Here is a 22262-nt window from a genome sequence, read left to right as displayed (position 1 = left end):
TTGTCCAAAATGTCACAAAAAACAAGAATTTACACCACTGAAATGAGGAATAAAACAGTTAAGTGCTGTCAGTTAACTCACCCTTAATTTTTCCCTCAACTGCCCAGTAGGTAGCTCACTTCTGTATACAAACGCCTATCTACTGTCTGCATTTTATCGTGACGTAACCGCGCAGGGCCAAACGTGCGCCGTGGTGCATGCTGGTCCTCGTAGTTTGAAGACTGGTTAGCGGTAACTTGTTTATTCGGGGCGGCCGCTGCTTTTTCGCAGGGAGCAATATTTAAATTCTTCACATACGCTGCTCACAATCGTAATCAAAATGGAAACATGAAGAATTGGAGCTTATAGTTCAGTCGCTGAGCTGTTGTTGTCCTGCAGTCTTCGGCTTCTGGACAAGGTAAGACGGTTTGTTGGCTCAAGCTAGCTAAGTTAGCTAACTGAGGTTGTTTGTGTGAGTGACGCCCACAGTGACACCTTGAATTTTAGGAATTTTGTTGAGCCTGTTGTTTATCCGAACTTCATATTTCAAGAGTTCGATAAAGTTAACGGCGTATATATGTTAATTAAACATCCTCTGAAGTGTGTAATAAAGTCCCAGTCAGAATTAGCTAGTTGACCTACTTTCTGTAGTTTAGTAAACGGTTAGCTCAAACAGCGGCTTCGAGATTTAGAGATTGCCTCACTGTTTTTGTTTAGCATGTCTTCACACATGACTCCAATAAATTCACAATATTGTAACAGTGGTTTAATTATCAAACAAGTCACGTATTTGTAGGTTCTGGGCAGTGGAGGATACCTGACACCCAGTAGGTGTGGTTTAAGAGACAACGTTTATGTACACTCTTCTCCTCAGCCTATAGGAGATACTTGGTGTGTGGATTTCTCTTGGATTTCAATGCACAACAGTTGAAATATGTTGTTTTCCAGGATGAGGGATCTTCAAGGCATTGACAGCTTGGTCCTGAAGGAACTGAAATCATGTTGTGCCAAAGAGTACAACTTTCTTCCCAAGGAGACTGGCCTGAAGCTGATGGAGTCGGCCTCTGCGGAGGTAACCCCCTGACCCACTTTCACATTTTTGGCTGTCTGCACACGCATATGGTTTTGCTAAAATCTGCACTGCATCCAGTGATGTCTTTCTAATATATAATGATGCTTTTTCAGAACCACAGCGGAGTTTCTGCAAAATGCAGAGACGTCCGAGTAGAAGAACTGTGGAGCCTGACCAGCTTTTTTGGCTACAGCACCCAGACTTTTGTTCAAGCCGTCAATATGCTTGACAGATTTCTCACCATTATGAAGGTAATAATTTCAGGTGTAACTGTTTTGTATTTTGATTGTTGTCTAAAACTTTAAATATGTAATATCACATGAATCTTAGGGCTGAATGATTGAGGAGAAAATATTTAATTAGGACTTGATTTGTGATAATATTTTTTGACGTTTCAGTTCAGTGTTCACTGTGTAATAGATTTCAAACATGTGACAGAGAATTATCGTGAGCTATTAAAATCATGACTATCACACAGAGGATGGCATGAATTTGTAAACCCAGTGACGCATCAGTTTAATTCCTGTGTCACATGCACTGCACGAGGTATCCTAACTCACAAATTTTATGATTTGCTAGTTGAATTGTTTCAAATTACAGTTTTGATTTCAGCTCGATTAATTGTTCAGCTGTAGTTTCTGTCAACAATAAGAAGAAAGCACGGCAACAAGGATCTCGCTTGACCTCGAGTCATGAGATGTTGACTCACGCATTTCCATGTTAATGTGACAGGTCCAGCCTAAACACTTGCCCTGCATTGGAGTCTGCTGTCTTCACATTGCTGCCAAAATGGTTGAGGAAGAGAATAATGTCGCACCCACCCAAGAACTCATTCGCATCAGCCAAAGCAAGTTCACTGTGTCAGACCTGTGTCGCATGGAGAAGATCATCTCAGAGAAGCTCAGCGTGGAGCCCAAAGCAGTGACCGCCTTAACCTTTCTACACCTCTACTACGAAGCCTTCACATCCCTGCCTGCTGCAAGGTGAGCCTTACGCTTGGTGTCACTTGTTGGTCTTGCTGACGTTCTGCACCACTTTGATTGGAGCTGGTCAAATAGATTCATGCGGTTTGTACTGGCGGATCACAGTAGGATTCCCTCTATATTTTAAGGGAGGAGATCCCAAGCATTGGGAGACTGGAAGCCCAGCTAAAAGCCTGCTTATGCCGGCTTGTTTTCTCTAAAGCAAAAGTAAGGATTGTTCTCAGGCGACACATTCAGAGCATAGCGGCGTTCCCGTTGAGCCTGGGGACTAATTGTTTTGCTGTTTTTCTCCTTCACAGCCGTCAGTGTTGGCGCTGTCCCTCATTGCTCAGGAGTTTGAAGCCCTTCAGGCGGCGATGTTGATGAAGATTGTCCAGCAATTCCAAAGACATCTAAAGGTATGAGGAGAGGAGGGTGCTGCTGCTCCGGCAACATCTCATCAGTTTCTCAGTTCGACAATATTGTTTGATCTGTGAAATGTCTGCATGTAGGGAACAACACAAATCCCAGCTTCTGCCTTTATTTCCTTATTTTGTCTGAAGAAATCTTTCATTTTTGACAAACCAATACCGATGCTTACTGACTTATTTTGTCAGACTGGATCCAAAATATTTTAGCACTAAGCTGTATTTCAAGACTAGAAAGACACAATGTGGCAAATATGCTCAAATTTTGTGTGTTTATGACTCTAATGCTAGTATTTCTTAGGTTTCTGTCTTTCCATGAAGAAGTCTTGAAACGTGTTGGAACATGTTGAAATTGCACAATGTGACAGAGCGATGTCACGTGCACTTCCAGTGTGTGGAAAAACTCTCGATGTGTTGATGGCAGCATATTTTAGGGCTGTTTCTCAGATGTTTCCTGTTTGTCATCTTCACAGATCAGTGGCAGCGAGCTGATCCACTGGAAGGAACTCGTGGCCAAGTGCATGACCGAGTACCGCTCGAGTGAATGTAATAAACCAGACAACAAAAAGCTTGTCTGGATCGTGTCCCGGAGAACAGCACAGAATCTTCAGGCCAGTCACGTCAGTGTACCTGGTCTGCCAACTATTCCTGAGAGGAGCTGGGATGAGAGTGAGAGGTTAATAGTCCTGTTTTTTTCTCTCCTTCATGCTGAAGTTTCATCTGATTTAGCTTACCGTACTGTGGTGAGATAGCCTAGCCGCGCTAGACAACCCACGGCAACGAATTTAATTCTCTGCCAGGGTGGGTCTAGTTACCCTCCATAAGGCTCAAGGCTGGATTCTCCTAAAACTGGCCAGACCAATCACCATGAAGTGTAGAGTCAGAAGGCGGGCGTAACGAAGTGACGACAGAGGCGCGACGATTCTGACAGAAACAAGCGGAAACAACTAGCCTAGCCGCGCTAGACAACCCACGGCAACGAATTTAATTCTCTGCCAGGGTCGACAACAAAAACGGCAACAGTCGTTGAGCTCCATTAGCACCGACTCTGAATAATCTTTCTGTTAATATGTCTGTAATATACTTGAGCTTCACCCATTGACTGTATAAATAAGGCTTCATCGAACTACCGCATCCTCTGATTTCCGGCGCTCTAGGAGCCTATTTGTTGCGCTGATTGGTTGTATACCTACCCAATTGCTGCAGAGGGATTTGATAGACAACCTTTTAGCCCGCCTCCCTCCCTGTCGATCCCCTCCCTAGACCCTTGTGCCTTCAGAACATGGGTCTAGCAGGGCTAGGCTAGTGGTGAGGTATTTTAAGTTCAGTTGTAAAGTTGAACTGGATTAATCTCTGGTTAAGTCTTTGCTGAACAACTGAGTCAACCTGTCCTGAATAGCTACTGCTGATGGTCTAGCCTGAACATATCAGTCTGGCGACTTATTTGTTATCCCTCTGGACTAGAGCTGCAACTAACAGTTATTTTGTTTGTCAAGTACTCCTCTTAATTCCAAAACCTACTGGCAGGTTCGAAAGGCGTGTTGTCTAGACAAAAATCAGCATTTGTTGGATTTTCAGCTTTCCGATGTTTCATAGACTACTCAAGTGTGATGCTCAGTTCGATCAGTAAGCTTCCCAAATTTAAGCAATGAAAAATGAGCCCACAGTGAGTAGAAATGTGACAGAAGCAGAATACTGAGTGTTCAATATCGTAAAAACAAAAAGCATCGTTATTGTCTATACCCAAAGAAGCTGCATAATTGCATTTCTGTTAGCAGTGTTCCTGAGAAACATGACCATGTTCACATTCAGCGTTACTCACTAAAGCACGTGAGGTCAGAGTGACAAAATAAATGCATTTCCTTGCTCAGATAACATTTTCAAAGGTAAACATCCATCTCTAGTCCATAACTATCTTTTCCTTTGCTGCTGTTGTTGACCCAGTGCTGTATTTCTGTATCATGTAGGTCAGTGGAGTAGCAAACAGTGACCCACTTGTAAACAGCTATTTTTTTCCATAGCACGATGAGTGGTTATAAACCTCACAGAATAGCTATTAATAGACCAGGATGCATTGCAGCCACAATATCTGTATGTTAGAACCCATAGTTTTGCATTTATCTCTCCCCCTCAGCACAGTGAGGAAGTAAGTGTGGCTTCTGATGGACTGTGTCATTTTAGATGCTTACTGACAAGATATCCAGGCTCATTACACTCCAAATTTTTGTTATGTTAGTGACAAAAATTTGGATTTTTAGTGAGATCTCTCCAGCCACAGATGGAATTAGCTTGAGGTATTTAACGTATTATTTTAGCTACGTGAATTTCCCCGGTGAGGGATCAGTTAAGTTTGTGTTATCTTAATGGCACAAATGAAAAGTTTGGCTAACTCTCTGGTGTTGCTGTGCAGCCAGAGATTTACTGTGAGTGAAAAGATGCATCACGCTGTCAGATGGGTTGTGGATCCCCCAGTTAAACTTTGATTCATATCTGTTCTGAGCTTTTATTTCTTACCTTAATGGTGGTGTTAGTATTTGGAGGAAATATCTTGTAGTTGAGGCTGCCTCGGTAGTGTTGTGGTTCTTGTAGTCGTGGTGTGATTAGACACCTGCAAGTTGTAGTTACTGTAACCTTTGAAAGGGATCAAATTGAAGAAGTGGAGTCAGTGTTAGATGTAAAATTGATGCCTTTGAACCTCATCCAGGTCGACTGTTCTGTTGTTGTAGCGTATTATTAGAACAGTTATTTATGATTCCTCACATAATCAGCAAACTTTTCTATGTGCATTATCATCAGACTCTTTCCTAGTAGACTCTCGATCTGTGTTATTATTGTTCTAGTGCAATACAACGGTTTACTCTGCCTCAGTTCATTTTCTGTTAATCCTTCTTGTTAGTTATAGTTTGCATCTTGTTCTTGTGTTATTTGTCTTATTTACTTGAATTCTTTTTTTTTCTAGACACTTTGCACGCTTAGGACACTTGACACACTGAGACACTTCACACAAACACTTTTAGAAACTTACATATTGTATTCTTTATTATTTCTGTTTTACTTTTAGCCTCTTTGTGATTGTGTATATTCCACTAACCTTTGTTTATTCTGGCCAAATAATTTCCTCTGGGATGAATAAAGTACATCTTATCTTATCCTGTGAAAGATTTTTTTAATGTGTGTCAGCACAGCACTGATGATGAACTTTCCCCTCTTGTCTCTCAGCGAGGATTCCTGCGAGGACATGAGCTGTGGAGAAGACAGTCCTTACGGCTCTTTAGGAAGCGACGGTGAAGGAGCCTTCTTCCCCTCCACTTTTCTTAAAAGCAGAAAGTAGCGAGTCCTTGTTGTGCAGCAACACCCGATGATGTGTATTTGTCCCCTGAATTGTAACAGATTTCACTTGTGTTTCGTATTTTTGCCAAGTGACAGGTTTTTTTCTCATGAAGTGCCTGTGCTCGTTCAGCTTACCGTCTGTTTCTTTTGATGTCAAAACAAACATATCGTAACGATGCAAAAATGGAAAAATTGCAGTATTTTGGCAGCTTGATGGCAATACATGTGAATGCCTTTCTTCCGAGATGTTCTCTTTGTGTTTTTGTTTGTGTCCGAGCTCGACACATTCCAGGAAAAATGGTGAAGCACAATGAAGATGTTGGTCATGAGGTACACTCACCGTTGAATACCAGCTAACACACTAGCACATCCTCAATCTTTTTTTTTTACAACCGTTTTTATACTCCTTACCAGACATGTATACCGTATTCTACAAAAGTATGTATGCAAATGTATTATCCTAATGTGACATACGACGACGTGTGAAAATAGCAGACTGTAAAAGCATGAATACGTTGACTTCTGTGATGATGAATGGATGTTGTTGAACGTGTACCATGATAAGCTTACTGTAAAAAAACCCCAAAATGTTTAAAAAAAATGTACATAACCTGTATAAAAGTAAGAAAAAATGTTTTGTGAATGCTGCACAAAGTGTGATGTATTCAGATATAATCTGAAATTTGTTGGGAGGTCAGAAATAATCCTTCCAAATAAAAAAAAAAAGTACTTTTTATCAACCATGGGTTTCTGATTTGTTGTAGTTGACTTGGCTGTGTTTTGAATTGTCCGCTACGGCTATTTTATATTTTGAAAAAAAGGAAAAATATGAAATTAGGGATAAAGAAGCCACCGTTATGCACTTTAAGAGCCTATAACTTGGAAAATAGTCATCGTTTGATGGGAAATTTGCATCATTTAGTTAAACACATGGTTGAAAAGCAATCGACTGTAAGCCTTTGCATCGTCATCAGCATCCAATTTCTGTGGCGCCAAAGACAGCAGAGGAATATAACTGAATGCATTTACTTTAGTAATTCCATTTTATGCTGCATTCCAGAAGGAAAAATCCTATTTCTCTCTCAGCTGCATTTATTTGACCACAGATGAATCACATGACAGAATTAACCCCAAAAATGTTATATTTCATAGATTCTTGTAAAGCTGAATCGGTTTCAAGTGACAGTAGTTTATCGGCATCTGGAAGAAAATCATTTTTAAATCATTGATTTGTGTAAACCTTTTGAGCTGCTGATGAGTTGTGTTGAGATGATAATGCTGGTATCTTAATATTATGCGCAATTTAAACCGAAATGTTTGCATTAATTGTTTTATACAAAATTCAAGTAGCAGTAGAAGAATTAAATTGATTTGATTTTACTCCACCTTGAGTTAAAGGTATTAAGTCTTTAAAAACTTGGGTTCATACCACAGATTATTGATTAATTGTTCATTTAGAATAGAATTGATCGCAGGTGAAAGACTGGTTCCACTGCTGGCTAGACAGAATTTCATGAGAAGTTGTTGCAGTTCAAAAAGACTGATGCTTTTTGTTCCATATGTTTTGTATGTAAAGACACCAGATGATGATGTGAAACAGAATCACAAGATCACTTCAGTGGAAGATTTTTCCTCCTTTTTTTTGGCCTAAACTTCAATGTAAGCAATACAAAAATCACATTCAGTTTTCTGGTTTCACATTCTTGCCCATCCAGAATCCAGATCAAACATAAAGAGGGCACCAGTTTTGAGTGGGGGATTTGTCTGTCTGCTCCTCTGATCTTTCCAAAGCCTCCTTCATCTCTCTATTTCTGTCCCATTCAATTTATTAGCGGACAATCCCTCCTTTGTGCGCAGCAGCCTGCATCAGAGCCAGTGAGGGGGTGGAGGCGGTGCTGATGCTGCTGAAGCTGCTGAAGCTGATGCTGCTGCTGCTGCTGGTGAAACCAGAGGCTCGTCGGTTGTAGCTGCTCGGACGTGTTGACGCGCATTTCTGCTCCATCTCCTCGATTAAACCGGCAGCCTGGAGGGCAGAGCGCAGCAGCGGCAGGCGGAGGAATGAGAGCAGCATCTCCACCATGCGCCCCACCGCAACCAGCAGCACCGCCACCTCCATCAACACCACCACCAGCAGCAGAAAGCGTCCATTTTACGCGATTATATGAGCCCATGAGCGCTTGTTTGTCCGAGCCCCGCAGACCGGCAGCAGCAGTGTGCAGTCCCGGCCATGACTACATGCTTGTAGGCCCCGACGCAGCTACGTACAGGGAATGAAAACGCTCCCAAGATGGTCCGCATCGCCAAGGCCCTGGGTTTGGTTATTCTTTGCGTCGCCGTGCTCATCCTGTCGCTCATCAGCTACGTGTCTCTGAGGAAAGACAGCCTCTTCGGCTCCTCTAAATATTACATGGGAGGTCCGAGGATTATGTTCCACGCAGGCTTTCGGTGAGTAATAAATGTGGGCAGCTGCTGCTGGTGGTGGTGGTTTGGGCGCACATAAACACAGGAGTGTGGCCTTTTGCGCACGACTCCAGCTGCACACTTTCCCCCTCAATATCCACTCTGGGAGCTGCCCGAGGTGCTGATGTTGCAGCCTGATGGACACACATGAATCTGTATATGTTATTATGATAAAGCCGTGAGCATCCATGAAGACGTCAAAGCAGGACTGTAAGCCTGTGCACCATCAGCGTCTAATTTCTGTGGCTCACAAGACAGCAATTCCGTTTTTGTGTTGCATTTCAGAGGGAAATATCGCACTTCTCACTCTGCTAGGTTTATTTAACAACTTTAGTTACCTTACAGAATACTCACATGAAGTATAATTACTATAAAATCTTATGTTTCATTGATTTTTTTTTTCACAAAAAGCCTTATGCTCTGATCTGTGATTGATTTGACCAATGGATTTTGGTTTTTCCATAAATATCTATAAAGGAGAAATGTATTCCTATACTGTATGTTTAGAAAGAAGAGGAGATACAACATTAAAGACCTGTCAAATAATAATAGAATATAAATTATCCTGAAATTAGACATTCCAGATTAAAAGTACTATTACTTGTAGTGCTTCCAGTAACTGTTGAATACATCACTTTATTTGTACACTGAGGTCTTGCTGCTGCAGTAAAATCTTACATCGTATTTCATGCTACACTTCAGAAGGAAATATCACACTTCTTTCTGTGCTACACTTATTTGATAGCTTTAGTTGCTTTTCAGATGAATTACATGAAATGCAATTACAAAGAAATCTCGTATATTTTTTATTTCCTCATGAAAAAACAACTCCATCAGCCAAATATGATCCCAGAAGCAAGTGAGAGTAACTTCAAGGCATCTGGAAGAAAGCTATAAGAGAATGATATCTCATGTTTAAATGATTTCATATTTATATTATGTGAGTGATTTGTATGTATGTGTGGATTATGATGCATTTAGAAAAAACTGGAGTTTGTTGATCTTTATTAAGATGAAGCTGCAACATTACTGAACTGTCCAATAATAATAATAATAATAATAATAGTAATAACAATAATAATAATAATAATAATAATATGTATTCACTGAAATAGGACATTCTGCATAATAAGCCCTTCTTTGAAATCATCTAGAAGTTTTCAACCAATAATCTGCAACAGGAGAAAACACCAAAGTGAGCAGTCATGTCTGTCACATAGTGTTAACTCCATTTTCTGTTGTTTTTTCAGGTCTCAGTTTGCCATGAATTTCCTGGACCCCTCCTTCATCCCCTTAACTAACGCCCTGAACGAGGAGCTGCAAGGAAAACCGTCCAAATGGAAGTTCAACAAGACGGCGTTTTATCAGCAGAGGTAGGATTTTTTGTACATCTTTTATAGAATTGTATGTGTGGCTTACATAGTAGACAGCAGAGCAATGCCCCCACATCGTGAAAGGGAATATTCTGAAGACAGATATTCTAAAGAGCTTCAGACAAACTGGGTGATCAACAAATTTTTTTCTGTTTCTCACATGTTTCTACTTTTCAATGGGCTTATTCAGATTGTCAAAATTGATTATGAAGCATTAAAATGCCAATAAATACCAGTAGACAAATGCTGCAGTTCAGTACTGTTTAAATTTCCACTGTTGCCACAAATTACCACCCTTAAATTACCAATGGCATGGTAGCAAATATGGATTTTTAACCATTTAGAGCCACTATCTACATGCTCCTTTCAAGAATACTGAGCATAACTGTCTATTTATGACTTGAGGAAAGAGGATTTTTACAGTTTCAGGTTTTCAGTCCATCATTTTCAGAATTAATCAGATAAACGCTTGGTCTAAAAACATCTTTAGTTTGCTTGTGTTTTCCAACCAACTGTTCAGACGACCCAAAATTCAAACTACAATGATATAAAAAAAGAAAAGCTGCATATCTTTACACGTGAGAAGCTAGAACTATGACATTATTGTTTTTTACAACAAAAACCGCCTTAATTTATGAAAATAGCTGATTCACTGCACAGTAAGTCACAGCTTTGCACCTCTGCACCATGTCTTGTGGCTGCATGCCTTTTGTATTTCTTTTAAGCTGCTGTGAAATTAGATTTTTGCATTTTTGTTCATGTGTGATGGTTGGATGTTGCTTCTAAGAGGTGTTTAGATGGTCGGATACCTTTAGAAGTAAGACAAATGACAGAAACTGATGGTCTGTGTCATCCTACACCAGTGTTAAAGTGTCTTCCCTTTTCCAGGAAAGATATCTTCAGCTACATCGACATTCCCAACAACTTTTCCCTCACGAAGAACAGCGTGCGCGTCGGCCAGCTGATGCACTTCGACTACTCCAGCCACAAATACGTCTTCTCCATCAGTAACAACTTCAAGTCCCTGCTTCCAGAAACCTCTCCCATCCACAACAAGCACTACAGCATGTGCGCTGTGGTGGGAAACAGCGGCATCCTGACGGGCAGCCACTGCGGCCCGGAAATCGACGAGGCCGACTTTGTCTTCCGCTGTAACTTCGCCCCCACCGAGGTCTACTCCAAGGACGTGGGCAAGAAGACCAACCTGACCACCTTCAACCCCAGCATCTTGGAGAGGTACTACAACAACCTGCTGACCATCCAAGACAGGAATAATTTCTTCCTCAACCTAAAGAAGCTAGAGGGAGCCATCCTGTGGATCCCTGCCTTCTTCCTTCATACCTCAGCCACAGTAACCCGGACCCTGGTGGACTTCTTTGTGGAGCACAAGGGCCAGCTGAAGGTGGAGCTGGCATGGCCGGGCAACATCATGCATGATGTCAACAAGTAAGATCTAATTGATCATTTGTGCACAGCTAAAGTGGCAGAATTCGACTGAAAAAAAAAGACGTAGACTTGGCTGATTTCTGTATATGTATACTCAATATGTAGAAATGATAAAGCAATGCACTGGATGTGACTTTGAACTAGTGTCTTATCTTGCAGAAAATATCAAAATTCTTAATGCACCAGCATTAAATAAATACTTTACATGAATAACATATAACCTAAAGTTAGACAGTGTCCTGATTTAAATAGGAAACCACCTAAGATCAATTTATATATGCCAATTTATATTTTTTTGATAATCAGTGTTACAGATGCCCAAAAAGCCTTATGATACCAAGCTCTGTATGAAACAGTATCTCTACAACAAATTTTTTATCCTGGCAGTTTGGAGAACAATCACATTGTTTTATCTAGGAAAATTCTTGTTTTATTAAATTAATGTATCTGTTAATTTAATAATATAATATTTTTGATCATTAGAGGCCAGAGAAAACATAATCATTATTCCCTTTTCAGCTGATTCAGAAATACTTTATTATTTACTTAAGCTTCTGTTTGTCTGGTGACTGTTACTTCAATACTCATGTTTCTTTTGGCTCCGTTTTTGGTCTCCACCATCTGCTTTAGAAAATGTTAATCTGTTTCACTCTGGAAACAATCCTCACGAGAGCCAAAAAGTGAGGAATGAAATGCTCTCTAACCCTACTGACTCTACAAACAATGGCTTTCATGTAAACATTGTAATTTAAGTCATTGCTATTATCAAAAAATGGCAAAGGGCTATAACGTGAAAAATCTAAATGCTTAAGTGTGTGGACATTGGAAGGACTTAGTAATCGTGAAACCTTGGCTTTGACCGTAAACTTAATATTGTGCCAAATAATAAAACCACAACCACGTACATTAAAGGACAACTTAAATAGACATGATAGAGGATATAAAAATCATAATGGAAGTGAGATTATGGTAAGCTTTTGTTAAAAGGCAATAAGGATTAGTCACGGTAATCCGCTCTCAGGAAAATCAGACGTGTTGGATTTAGTTTCTGAAGAGCTTGTCATTTCTCTCACAGATACTGGAAGACTAAAAACCTGTCTCCCAAACGTCTCAGCACTGGGATCCTCATGTACACGCTGGCCTCGGCCATGTGCGACGAGATCCACCTCTACGGCTTCTGGCCTTTCGGCTGGGACCCCAACACGGGCAAGGAGCTGCCTTACCACTACTACGACAAGAAAGGGACCAAATTCACCACCAAGTGGCAGGAGACCCACCAGCTGCCCAGCGAGTTCAAGCTGCTCTACAAGCTGCACAGGGAAGGCGTGATCAAACTCGGCCTGACGCACTGCTCTTAGACATTCGGCGGGTGTTGAACGGTTCAAGAGGGGGCTCCAGAGACCGTGACCCGCATCCATCAGCTCAGTTCAAACTTCTGTTGTGACACACATGATAAGCATGATAAGTGTTAAGGCAATTTATTATCATTCTGCATATGCACACTCATGTCTCGCTGTAATTTCACGTGAAGATGTCAGGCTCACTCGAGTTGTCAACCACAGCTTTGTTCTTCATTTGACACATTGTTGTGTTAGGTAACACAGTTAGGGTACATTGATGCTGCTCAGTTGCTTCCATTACTCTCCTTTGCATGGCTGCTGGCTGTGGCTAAACAGTTCAAACAGAACAATTTTACCTGGAGTCCGCAGGGGATTCAGCTGTGGGAACACAAACGGTCAAATCTTCCAGTTCTGCTTAATATAGATTGATTAATCACCTTTAGAACAGTATACTGATTCTGTACACTGAAATCACTGCCTAATCTCAGGGAAGGAGTTAGATCAGTGTTTTTTTGTAATCAGATTCAATGCCTCAAGAGAGGTGCAGTTCCTGTTTTCAGGCCTTTCCCCCCATGAGGTGTCAGAAAATCTGCACTGCTCTGGAAGATGGTATTTGTTTACAAGACTGTACTCTATATAAATATATACACGTGTGTGTCTTTTGTTCTCTGTAGACAGTGCAACTGTCCACTTCAAATTTTGTTGAGATTCCTCAAATTTTTGGAATAATAATCAACATTCCAACAATAAGCCATAAATTCATGGACAGACGATTGTCATTACAGAACAGAACAGCAGAAAGTGGTGTCGGCCTACATTAGGTTCTGAGAATATAAGACATTTCAAATTCCAACAAGATTACAAGCCTGTAGCCACACTAGCAGCAACATTTAAGTCACAGAGTTCTGATTTTCCAAAAATAAGTACAAAAAAAGTACAATTTTACAACAGTTATGTTTCAATATCAGTAATTGTATTTTTTTTCAAGTTTAGCTAATGATGTACAAACTGAACAAGGGCATTTTTTAAATATCTTCATTACTTTAGAAAATCAGATTACTTAAATGTAGAAAAACACATGATAGTCAAAAAGTGGGTCAAATGACAGCTATTTGTAATGAAACACTATGTTTGTGTGCAAAGTCTTTTCTACAAATAATAATTGACTAAAATGAGTAAATTGGGACATCAAGTCATTGGTGAAACCCAAATATGCCAACTCCCAGAGCAATTTGTACAACCACAGTTTTTACACATATTTTCTGTATATAAGTGACAAGCAAAATATCTTAAATTTTAATTAGTGAGCTTTAGAATTTCTGATAGTTGGAGTTTATTACCTTCTGAAAGAGACAGGCTAGCAGTTTCCCTCAGTTTCTAGTCTTTATGCTAAGCTAAAGGCTAAAACTTTTGATTCTACTGAAAAAAATAAACAAAGCAAATAGGTATTTTTCTTCAAAATAAAAACTCAATATTGTTTTTCTTTTTTTCAAGTTGTGTTTTTTTTAGGGTGAAATAGTTCACTATCAGTAGCTAGTATCCGATTATGTGAACCTACTCAACATCATTTGGTGTAATGCTGGCATAGAATTTATAATTTGACTCACATTGTTTTATTTTTGTACAATATTGTGTTAAGTTACACATCAACACATCATCTGTTCAGATGTGTCAGATTCCATATTATCTGTGTTACCCCTTCATCGAAATGTCGGATATTAGCAACGTTGGACAGTTTTGTAGGTGAAAATGTTTACAACAACTAATATTTATTAAACTTCTAGCTTTGTGGTGGCCACAGGAAACACAACTTAGAGAAAATTTAGCCATTCAACCAGACAGTAACACACAAAGAAAGACTTTTTATGTTGAATTTGATGTGAAATATCATTTTTTGTGGCTTCTGTCAAAGTACTGTGTTGAAATGTATGTGACTCCATGAATGTTTTCTTTCAGATCGATTTATTTGACATATTCACTGACTGTGACATGAATAATGGACATTTTTCTCCAAAACGTTTCTCGTCATAAGAAATCTGTTAGCTAGTAGCTATCAGCGACACCAGGCTGGTTTTGATTCGTGATGTGTAAATCTTCACTGAGTAAACACGAGCTTCCTAACGGTTTAAAGCGGCTACAGAAAACAAAACTTAAGAGACCTGAGGCTAACACACAAAGACCATCTTGTGACCTAAATCATGCAGCTAGCGTGGCTAACAACATCAGGAAATACGACATTTAGGACAGAATTTCTTCGACTAAAAACTGATCTTGAGGTTTACGGTCGTTTCAATTTTAAAAACACTAAACAAGAGGATACACTATTTATTATAGAGATTTTGTTGACTGGAGAAAAATTATTTATTCATCGTATATCAATTTCAATATTTGGGCGTAAAACAGAAATGAATGAATGTTATATTATGTACTGCATCTTGTATAAAGAGCATGGTCCATTTAAATGACATTGCATGTGAGGCACTAACAAATCTTTTAGGCTAGTTTTATACAACCTTTTTGAAGATTGTTTTGAGGGTAAAAATTTAGTTATTTGCTATTGTTTGTATTCCTGGTGGTGTATTCCTTAAGAATACTGCCAGTGTCTTTGTATGAGATGTTTGAAGGCTACAAAAGAACCCTACTGCTATATTCCACATGGGACCAAACCTCTACAGATCAACTTAAAATGAACAAGCTTTATTTTTTATAACTGTAGATAATCTTGGGTTCATAAACGGTCTACTCGGTCATGCCAGACTGAAGCAGGCTGGCTGAGGACGACTCGACCCAAACACTGAAAAGCTGGCCACATGACCGTCTCATGACTCTGCAACATGTGCTCCCTGTTGCAGAATCTGGCTTAGGCTGAGGTTGAATACACAGAGCAATGCAGTCATTCACACTTGAGCAGATGCAGTGTGCGTTTTTGTTCTCATTCAGATTTAGTGCGGGTGGCATTTTACTTGCCATCGTGTCTCACACAAAACGTTTTTCTGTCCGATTCAAAGTTGTTAACTTGTGCATCTCGTCTTCAAACCACAGTGCAGTCACAACCATGAAAACACCATTCCGGTGCAGAAGTTGAAACGCAGAATTTTAGGTCATGACGTCATAGATGTGCCAGTTTCATTACTGTAGTCGCTTCATTAGGAATGTTTTGTAGGTACACCAAAGACAATGATAGATTGATGTGGGATTTTGGAAGATGTATGACAACTAACAGAAAGCATCGCTGTCAAGAGAATACCTTTTTTTGATGTTGAATTTGATGTTGAATATCAGTTTCTGTGGCTCCTGCCAAAGTAACGTGGTGGAATTTATTATTGACTCTGTGAATGTCCTCCTTCAGATTGATATGTTTGAAATGAACATGAATGCTGGACACTTTCCTTCTCCAAAACGTTTCTCCTAACGATCAAAATCAATGTTCAGAATGTGTGTAAAAGATAACGATGCTAACAAAGTCTGTGAGGATTGTAATTTCTGATCAGAATAATGGTACAGCTTTTTGTGCATTACAGTAACTTTCAATGACCAGACAGTGAAATGCAGAACCATAAACATAAAATGTCTTTATTCCAAATTCAGCACTATACAGGATTCGTTCCAACAACCCTTTAACATTCTTGTACCTGTGTTTCGGTCTGCATGGTGACGTTGTTCCATAATGCATAAAAAAGCTTGGCTGCTTATGTACATGTCGTATAAAAGTCATAAGTCATGTAAGGGACTGTGCTATCTTGGTTGTTCTAACAAAAGCGATCATCCATGTGAGAAACCATGTCTTAAATGTTTTTTGATTATATTCCATGATAAATATACATTATGTGCCTGCATATTCCTTCCATCAATGCCTCAACGTGTCAAATAAAAACAGTATTTTGCTCTGATGTGACCTATTTGACGATGATAATTGACTCTTTTATGAATTATAACCCACTTTTTACAAGTTGCATCCCATGGTTGACTTCTTTGACATATCTGGACAAGCAAACATTTGATCCTCTTTGAAACACAGGTAAAGGTGATATACCTGGCCAACACCACGAGAAAATTGAGTTTTTTCCAATCGATATAGTGTTTTTTGCAGTTTCAGAAATCAGTGTTGGCCCCTTTAGCAGAAACAACCGCTTGTGGGTGTTTTGTATAATTGCTCACAAGTCTCTGGACATCAGCGTGCTAAAATTACAGAACACTGTTTGAGGAAAAACTCCTTCAGAGGCAAGATGTTTGAGGGTTTTCATGTTTGTTTCAACCCCCCTCCAACATTTCAATGGGATTCAAATCTTGGCTGTAACTAGGTCAAGCTATTACCCTCAATTTCTTCTGTTTGAGCCATTCCTTGGGGGATTTGATAGTTTGTTTAGGATCCTTATCCTGGTGAAAAGGAAACGTCAAAGACAGGTTTATCTGCAACTTTCAGAGAGACGGCTTTACATTATTTTCACTCACTCTTTGATATGATATAGAAGTCAGAGTTGAATCAATGACGCCCAATACCCGAGGCAGCGAAGCAATCCCTAAACAACTCTGTCTCTGATTCGTCTTTCCAGGGCAGATCATTCCAAAAGGCCTGGGCTTTGCCTGTATGATCACTGGCAAAATGTAATCTATTTTTAATATTCTCTTTAAACAGCAAAGCTCAGATTTGTGCAATGGTTTTCTGATTGTAGATGCCGCACTTGTTGATTATTTTTCTTATATCGGAATGATGTATATCAAACTATTTGGGGATCACAGACACCCACAACCTCTTTTCTGAAGGCTTTAGAGAGCTTTATAGATATTTGCATGATGACACCACCACATTTAATAGCAAAGACAACATCTAAGACATCTAATCTGGAAACCTTCATATCAATTTAATGAATTTGGAAGTATATTGAATGTTTTCTTCTTCATTTAAATTGTACAAAAGTACAAAATGTTCATTCTTTTTGTCATTTGTTACCTTTAAAAGACACTTCTTTAAAGATAATCAAAGGTTTGCCTGTTCAGATATGTCAAATGAGCAAACAGTTTTCATTTCCACACAGCCGCACATTCAGTTACAGTGCACGTTCAACAAAGACTTGTACCCCTGCTCCCGTTTCTCACATAACAATGCGCAGACTGTGAATAAATAGGAGCTTCCATGCTGTATCTAGTACTGTAGAAGAGGACAGATTTCCAAAGCTCTTTACATCTCATGAATGGGTCACGTTTTAGTGGATTTTGTCTCACCTAGCAGGCACCACCGTCAACCTCCAGGAAACAGAAGCATCTGAAACTGCAGCGTTACGTGGGGCAAAAGTTAAAAGAGTGGCTGCCGGTGTTAACATCAGCAGAAGCACCTCCTCGTGGCAGCAATCTCCTCAACCTCGTGGCTGGAGAGGGGGCTGCCGTTGGGCTCGGAGCCGTGGCCTCCGTACGTACTCTGCTCCATCCTCCTCATCACCAGTTCCAGCAGGGTGGTCACCGCCTGGTTCACTTCCACACCCGTCATCGCACTCGTCTCAAAGTAGGGGATGCTGAGGAGAAAGAGGAAGGCATGTGGAAGAAACATTAGCAGCAGCATTTAGCGATGGTGTGGGGGCTGCATGTCAGTGTTTGGATGAAATATCTATCAGTGAGCACTTTGACCAGAAATGTTTCTTATATAGTTTCATTTAAATGTGTTTCAGGGACCTAAAACGATAAAACTATACAATATTTCACAATTCAGTGTCAAATAAAAAGAAAAAAGACCAGGGTATCAAGGATTAAAAGAGTTGACTAACTCCATCTTGTGGTTAATCGGAGAACTGTGTGACCATGCATGTTAAAAAATAATCTCCTAAATATATTTTTTAATGCTCCATGATAAATATCCATTATGTCCCTGAATATTCCTTTCATCAATGCCTCAACGTGCCAAATAAAAAAATGGATTTTGCTCTGATATGACGGTGTAGTTATCTTTCACAAGCTCATGTCAGAAATCTCGTTTTAGGGTTGACTAGCACCATCTTGTGGCAAACCGGTGACTGGTGCAAACTTAATTTGAGTTCAGTCATGATCAATGGGCAAATTGATTTTAACATTTGATCAAAAGACTTATGTAAGTCCTCCGAAATCTGTCTAAAGATAAATTAATACCTCAGAATGACCCTGTGAAAAACACCAGCTATATAAGCACAAGAACACCTTGAAACTAGCTGGCAGCGATTAGAAAATATATGCACTATTTACTGTTTAAATAACTTTTATTTAACCAGGTTAGCAGACCTGGCTAGGACATTACACTGAATGAGGCACACAGAAATAAGTGCAAGATGGTTCAAAGAAAATCAGAAAGAAAATAATTAGTGAAACAGTCATCTAATCAACCAAATAAATATTTACTGGAAAGTCTTGAATTCAATTTGGCAGATGATTCATCTAAATGTAATCAAACAAGCAGCACCATCAGCAAAATTAAAGACAAAACTGGAAGAAGCAATTAGTTTTTAATATTGGACGCAGTCTGTTTTAGTTTATCATCAAAGCTTATCTAGAGACAAAACAAGATATAGATGGCAAACAAAAATAAAACGTTCATATATAACTCCAACTCCTTCAGAATATGTGTGAATGTTTCTTGAAAAAAATACAGAAGCTAGAAGTCCTTGCTTATGAAGTGTTACTGCATATTATTGGGACTCTACATGTATTCCTGTTCTGGTCATGCTAAGACAGTGTTTGAATGTAATGTCTGTGAAGTCTCACCCGTATCTGTCGGCCAGATCTCTGGCCTGCCGGGCGTGAACGTCCCTCATGTCTCTGAGGTCGGCCTTCGTGCCCACCAGCACTACATCTGGACTGTCACAGTACGCATTGGCCTGCAGCTGACCTGAACCAACACAGAAGAAGTCATTTACACCTCTGGCATGCATGAGCAAACCTGAAACTCAGAATTAGTCGAGGCTGACGCGAGTAGAAAAGGCTACATGAGGGAAAACATATTGATCTGAGGCGTGAAACTGAGGAGGGGACACATACTCATCCAGTTCCTGACGTTGAGGAAGCTTTGCTGATTGGTCAAGTCGAACATCAACAGGAAGCCCATGGCGTCTCGGAAGAAAGCTGTAGTCAGGCTGCGGAACCTGAAAACAGTTTATTAGCAATGCGTGTAATCAAACAAGGACCAGTCTGAAACATCCCAGCAGCTACTGGACGGATGGAAATAATTTGCATTCATGGACCCCAGAGGGTGAATCTGACTGTCTTTGGTGATGAGTAGTCAAATGTCCCAACACGTGCTGGATTGAAATCTGGTTGACATTTTAATCTCAGGATGAAATACAAATACTAAGATGTTCGTATTTACCTCAAACCAGTCACAGAGCTGCAACTATCACATTTATACAGGACATAAATAAAGAATAAAGGTAAAAAAAATAGCTTTTCACCTTGTTAAAGTGATGATTTTATGTTTTTTATTTACTAGAAGATATTTTAGGAATGAAATAAGTAGTCAGTGTTGTGGCTGAACATCTCTTTCTTGAAACAGTCTTAAAAATACAAATTTTTCTATGTTTTCATGTAGCAAACATAAGAAATCAATCCTGCTTTCTCTTCAGTTTTAGAGGAAGCAACAGAGTAAAGTCACATCTAAGCCATTTTGAGGCAAAAAGAGAATATTTTAATGGAAAAAAGTTTGAATATGTAGCTTTAATTCACAGAAATGAGCTTTGAGGGCTTAAATACATGACCAGAGAGAGACTTTATAAAGTCTGGGACTATAGGACAAGTTATTTTTTGAATATTAGGTTAAAGAAAAAAAGAAAAGAAAAAAAAGAATTGTGCCTTCAAATAGTGACAAAAATCCAGCCTTACTGTATGAGGTGTGGCTACTAAAAAACAAGACTGGGCTTATGTAAGTTAAACCACAGTATGCATGTGTGAACCACGTGGTATACACTGACCAACGGGAAAGCATAGGATTATTAATAACAAAAATATCAATAATAATTAGTGCTTCACACAGACAACAAAATAAAAGAGACAAGTCATGAGATGATCAAAAAGACAGATATAAAAAAACAGATACAAACATGATCCACATAATTCTCAACAACCCCAGAAAGTTGTAAAACTGAATTACATAAAACTGGTACAAATAAGAATGAGTTACAGCATGAGTCTCATTATTTAGCAGCCACGCCTTCTCCTACTAGCATTCCTGCTGTATTTTCCAAATTTTTTGATGGTATTAGTTGAAAGAAAAACACATGCAGGTCTAAATCTATACATTGCTTGATTTCAGCACATTTGTTCTCAGGTTTTAAGTTGCTGGTGGTAAGACATGGTAAGAAATGCTCAACCTGTATGCATAAAGGCTTTGGATAAATATCTAAAATGAAGTGAAATATGCTGTGAATACCAGGTCAGACTGACCTCTCTTGTCCTGCTGTGTCCCAGAGCTGAAGGTGGACTCTGAAGTTCTTCTCAGTCGCTCCATCCGCACCCGTCCCTGAGTACACCTGAACCGAATCAGAGAATAATGAAGCATCTGAAAAGCTCTTAATGCTCCACCACTCAACTGAGGAGCATGTTGTTGTTTAGTTTTCTGTTTCATTTGTTGGAGATCCCCTGTGTGGATGTATAAATGTTGTCTGGTAATCATTTGCATTCTATTTAAACAGAACATATATTTTAAGTATTTATTCATTTTGGCTACACTGCTGTCTGGATCAGTAGTTTCACACTTTACTGATTGAAGTTGTTTTTTGTGCTTTTGCTTGTTTTTGGATTAGAGGAAGAAGAGAAAGAGAGACTAATGATAATGTCTGTTTTTGTAAATGCAATTATCCCTAAAGTTACTGCTATTTAATTACATTTTTTGTTATGACAGTAATATCCATCCATCCATCCATTCTCTATACACCGCTTTATCCTCATTAGGGTCGCAGGGGGTGCTGGAGCCTATCCCAGCTGACTCGGGCGAAGGCAGGGGACACCCTGGACAGGTCATGACAGTAATATAATAAATAAATACTGAAATAGAAATGAAGTCTATTTAGAGCCATTAAAACATATTTAAAAAAAAAAACACTGAGGAGACGTGACTACACAAATTTTTTTTTCTTTTCTTTTTTGGCTTTATCTGCACAAATGGGAGTAAGACAGTAAAATCATATTACTGTTAGGAAGTTACTGCTGTGGCCTGTTTTCTTGTAAGCAGTGATGACAGACATTAAACTTGTTTCTTTCAGCCTCAGAGATTAAATAATCAAATTAAAAAGAGGGCTGATAGAATTTTTCCTCATAAAGTAAGACTTTATTTTAGCAGACCTTGATGCTGCCCAGTTTTTCCCTTTATCTTACTGATCTGCAAAAAGCCTGACAGCAATGCGAATACAAACATTTCATTCAGAACAGACAACACAACAGTTCAGGTTTTTAAATGTTTGTCCATCGCTCACCACTCTCTTTTCCCTGAAGTCGATGCCCACTGTGGTGGTGAACTTGCGGTTGAACTTGTTGTCGGTGTACCTGTAGAGGAAGGTGGTCTTCCCCACGCCCGAGTCCCCCAGAGCCAGCAGCTTGATCAGATAGTCATATTCCCAGTCAGCCATAGTGCAGCTGAGTGCTGAACCTGCCACAGAGGTGAACTCACAGTACGATGCTTTGCTGCTTTTCCTGAACCATGCACCAAACCATTAGACACACGTGGGTTAAGCTCAGTAAATACTCATAGCTCGAGTTCACTGGAAAAGAAATTCTTCCACTTAAGCTGCAGTTTCCAGTCTGAAGCTGCAGGACCATCACCCAGGCTTAGTGGGCCGTCATAACTCCCCACTCATTAGGCGCTGATCAGAGCAGGACTAGCACATGACCGGAGCTGGCTTCCACATGAGCAGTCAAATGCC

The 22262-nt window shown here is 39.6% G+C and overlaps 3 protein-coding genes across 3 annotated transcripts; 2 read left to right on the top strand and 1 right to left on the bottom strand.

Annotated features, from left to right (window-relative positions):
- The first annotated feature begins 200 nt into the window (after positions 1 to 200).
- On the top strand, positions 201 to 6512 carry LOC110949432 (cyclin-G2-like). The gene is made up of 8 exons (XM_022191510.2): positions 201 to 397; positions 928 to 1051; positions 1165 to 1302; positions 1784 to 2034; positions 2163 to 2241; positions 2334 to 2432; positions 2915 to 3117; positions 5661 to 6512. The coding sequence occupies exons 2-8, from the start codon at positions 929 to 931 to the stop codon at positions 5770 to 5772; spliced, it is 1005 nt and encodes a 334-aa protein (XP_022047202.2). The 5' UTR covers positions 201 to 397; position 928; the 3' UTR covers positions 5773 to 6512.
- Positions 6513 to 7554: 1042 nt separating this feature from the next.
- LOC110949431 (sia-alpha-2,3-Gal-beta-1,4-GlcNAc-R:alpha 2,8-sialyltransferase) lies at positions 7555 to 16285 on the top strand. The gene is made up of 4 exons (XM_022191509.2): positions 7555 to 8216; positions 9482 to 9604; positions 10493 to 11050; positions 12126 to 16285. The coding sequence occupies exons 1-4, from the start codon at positions 8059 to 8061 to the stop codon at positions 12406 to 12408; spliced, it is 1122 nt and encodes a 373-aa protein (XP_022047201.1). The 5' UTR covers positions 7555 to 8058; the 3' UTR covers positions 12409 to 16285.
- LOC110949433 (ras-related protein Rab-27B-like) lies at positions 15948 to 22188 on the bottom strand. Its single transcript, XM_022191511.2, has 5 exons — positions 21816 to 22188; positions 20788 to 20873; positions 19390 to 19493; positions 19117 to 19240; positions 15948 to 17900 (listed from the first exon to the last, which is right to left on the bottom strand). Exons 1-5 carry the CDS (start codon positions 21966 to 21968, stop codon positions 17711 to 17713), a joined length of 657 nt encoding a protein of 218 aa, XP_022047203.1. The 5' UTR covers positions 21969 to 22188; the 3' UTR covers positions 15948 to 17710.
- Between the last annotated feature and the right edge of the window lie 74 nt (positions 22189 to 22262).

Source organism: Acanthochromis polyacanthus, chromosome 7 (assembly GCF_021347895.1).
Source record: "Acanthochromis polyacanthus isolate Apoly-LR-REF ecotype Palm Island chromosome 7, KAUST_Apoly_ChrSc, whole genome shotgun sequence".
NCBI lineage: Eukaryota > Metazoa > Chordata > Actinopteri > Pomacentridae > Acanthochromis > Acanthochromis polyacanthus.
Note: the sequence above shows the minus strand (reverse complement) of the source record. Positions and strands in the feature narration are given on the sequence as shown.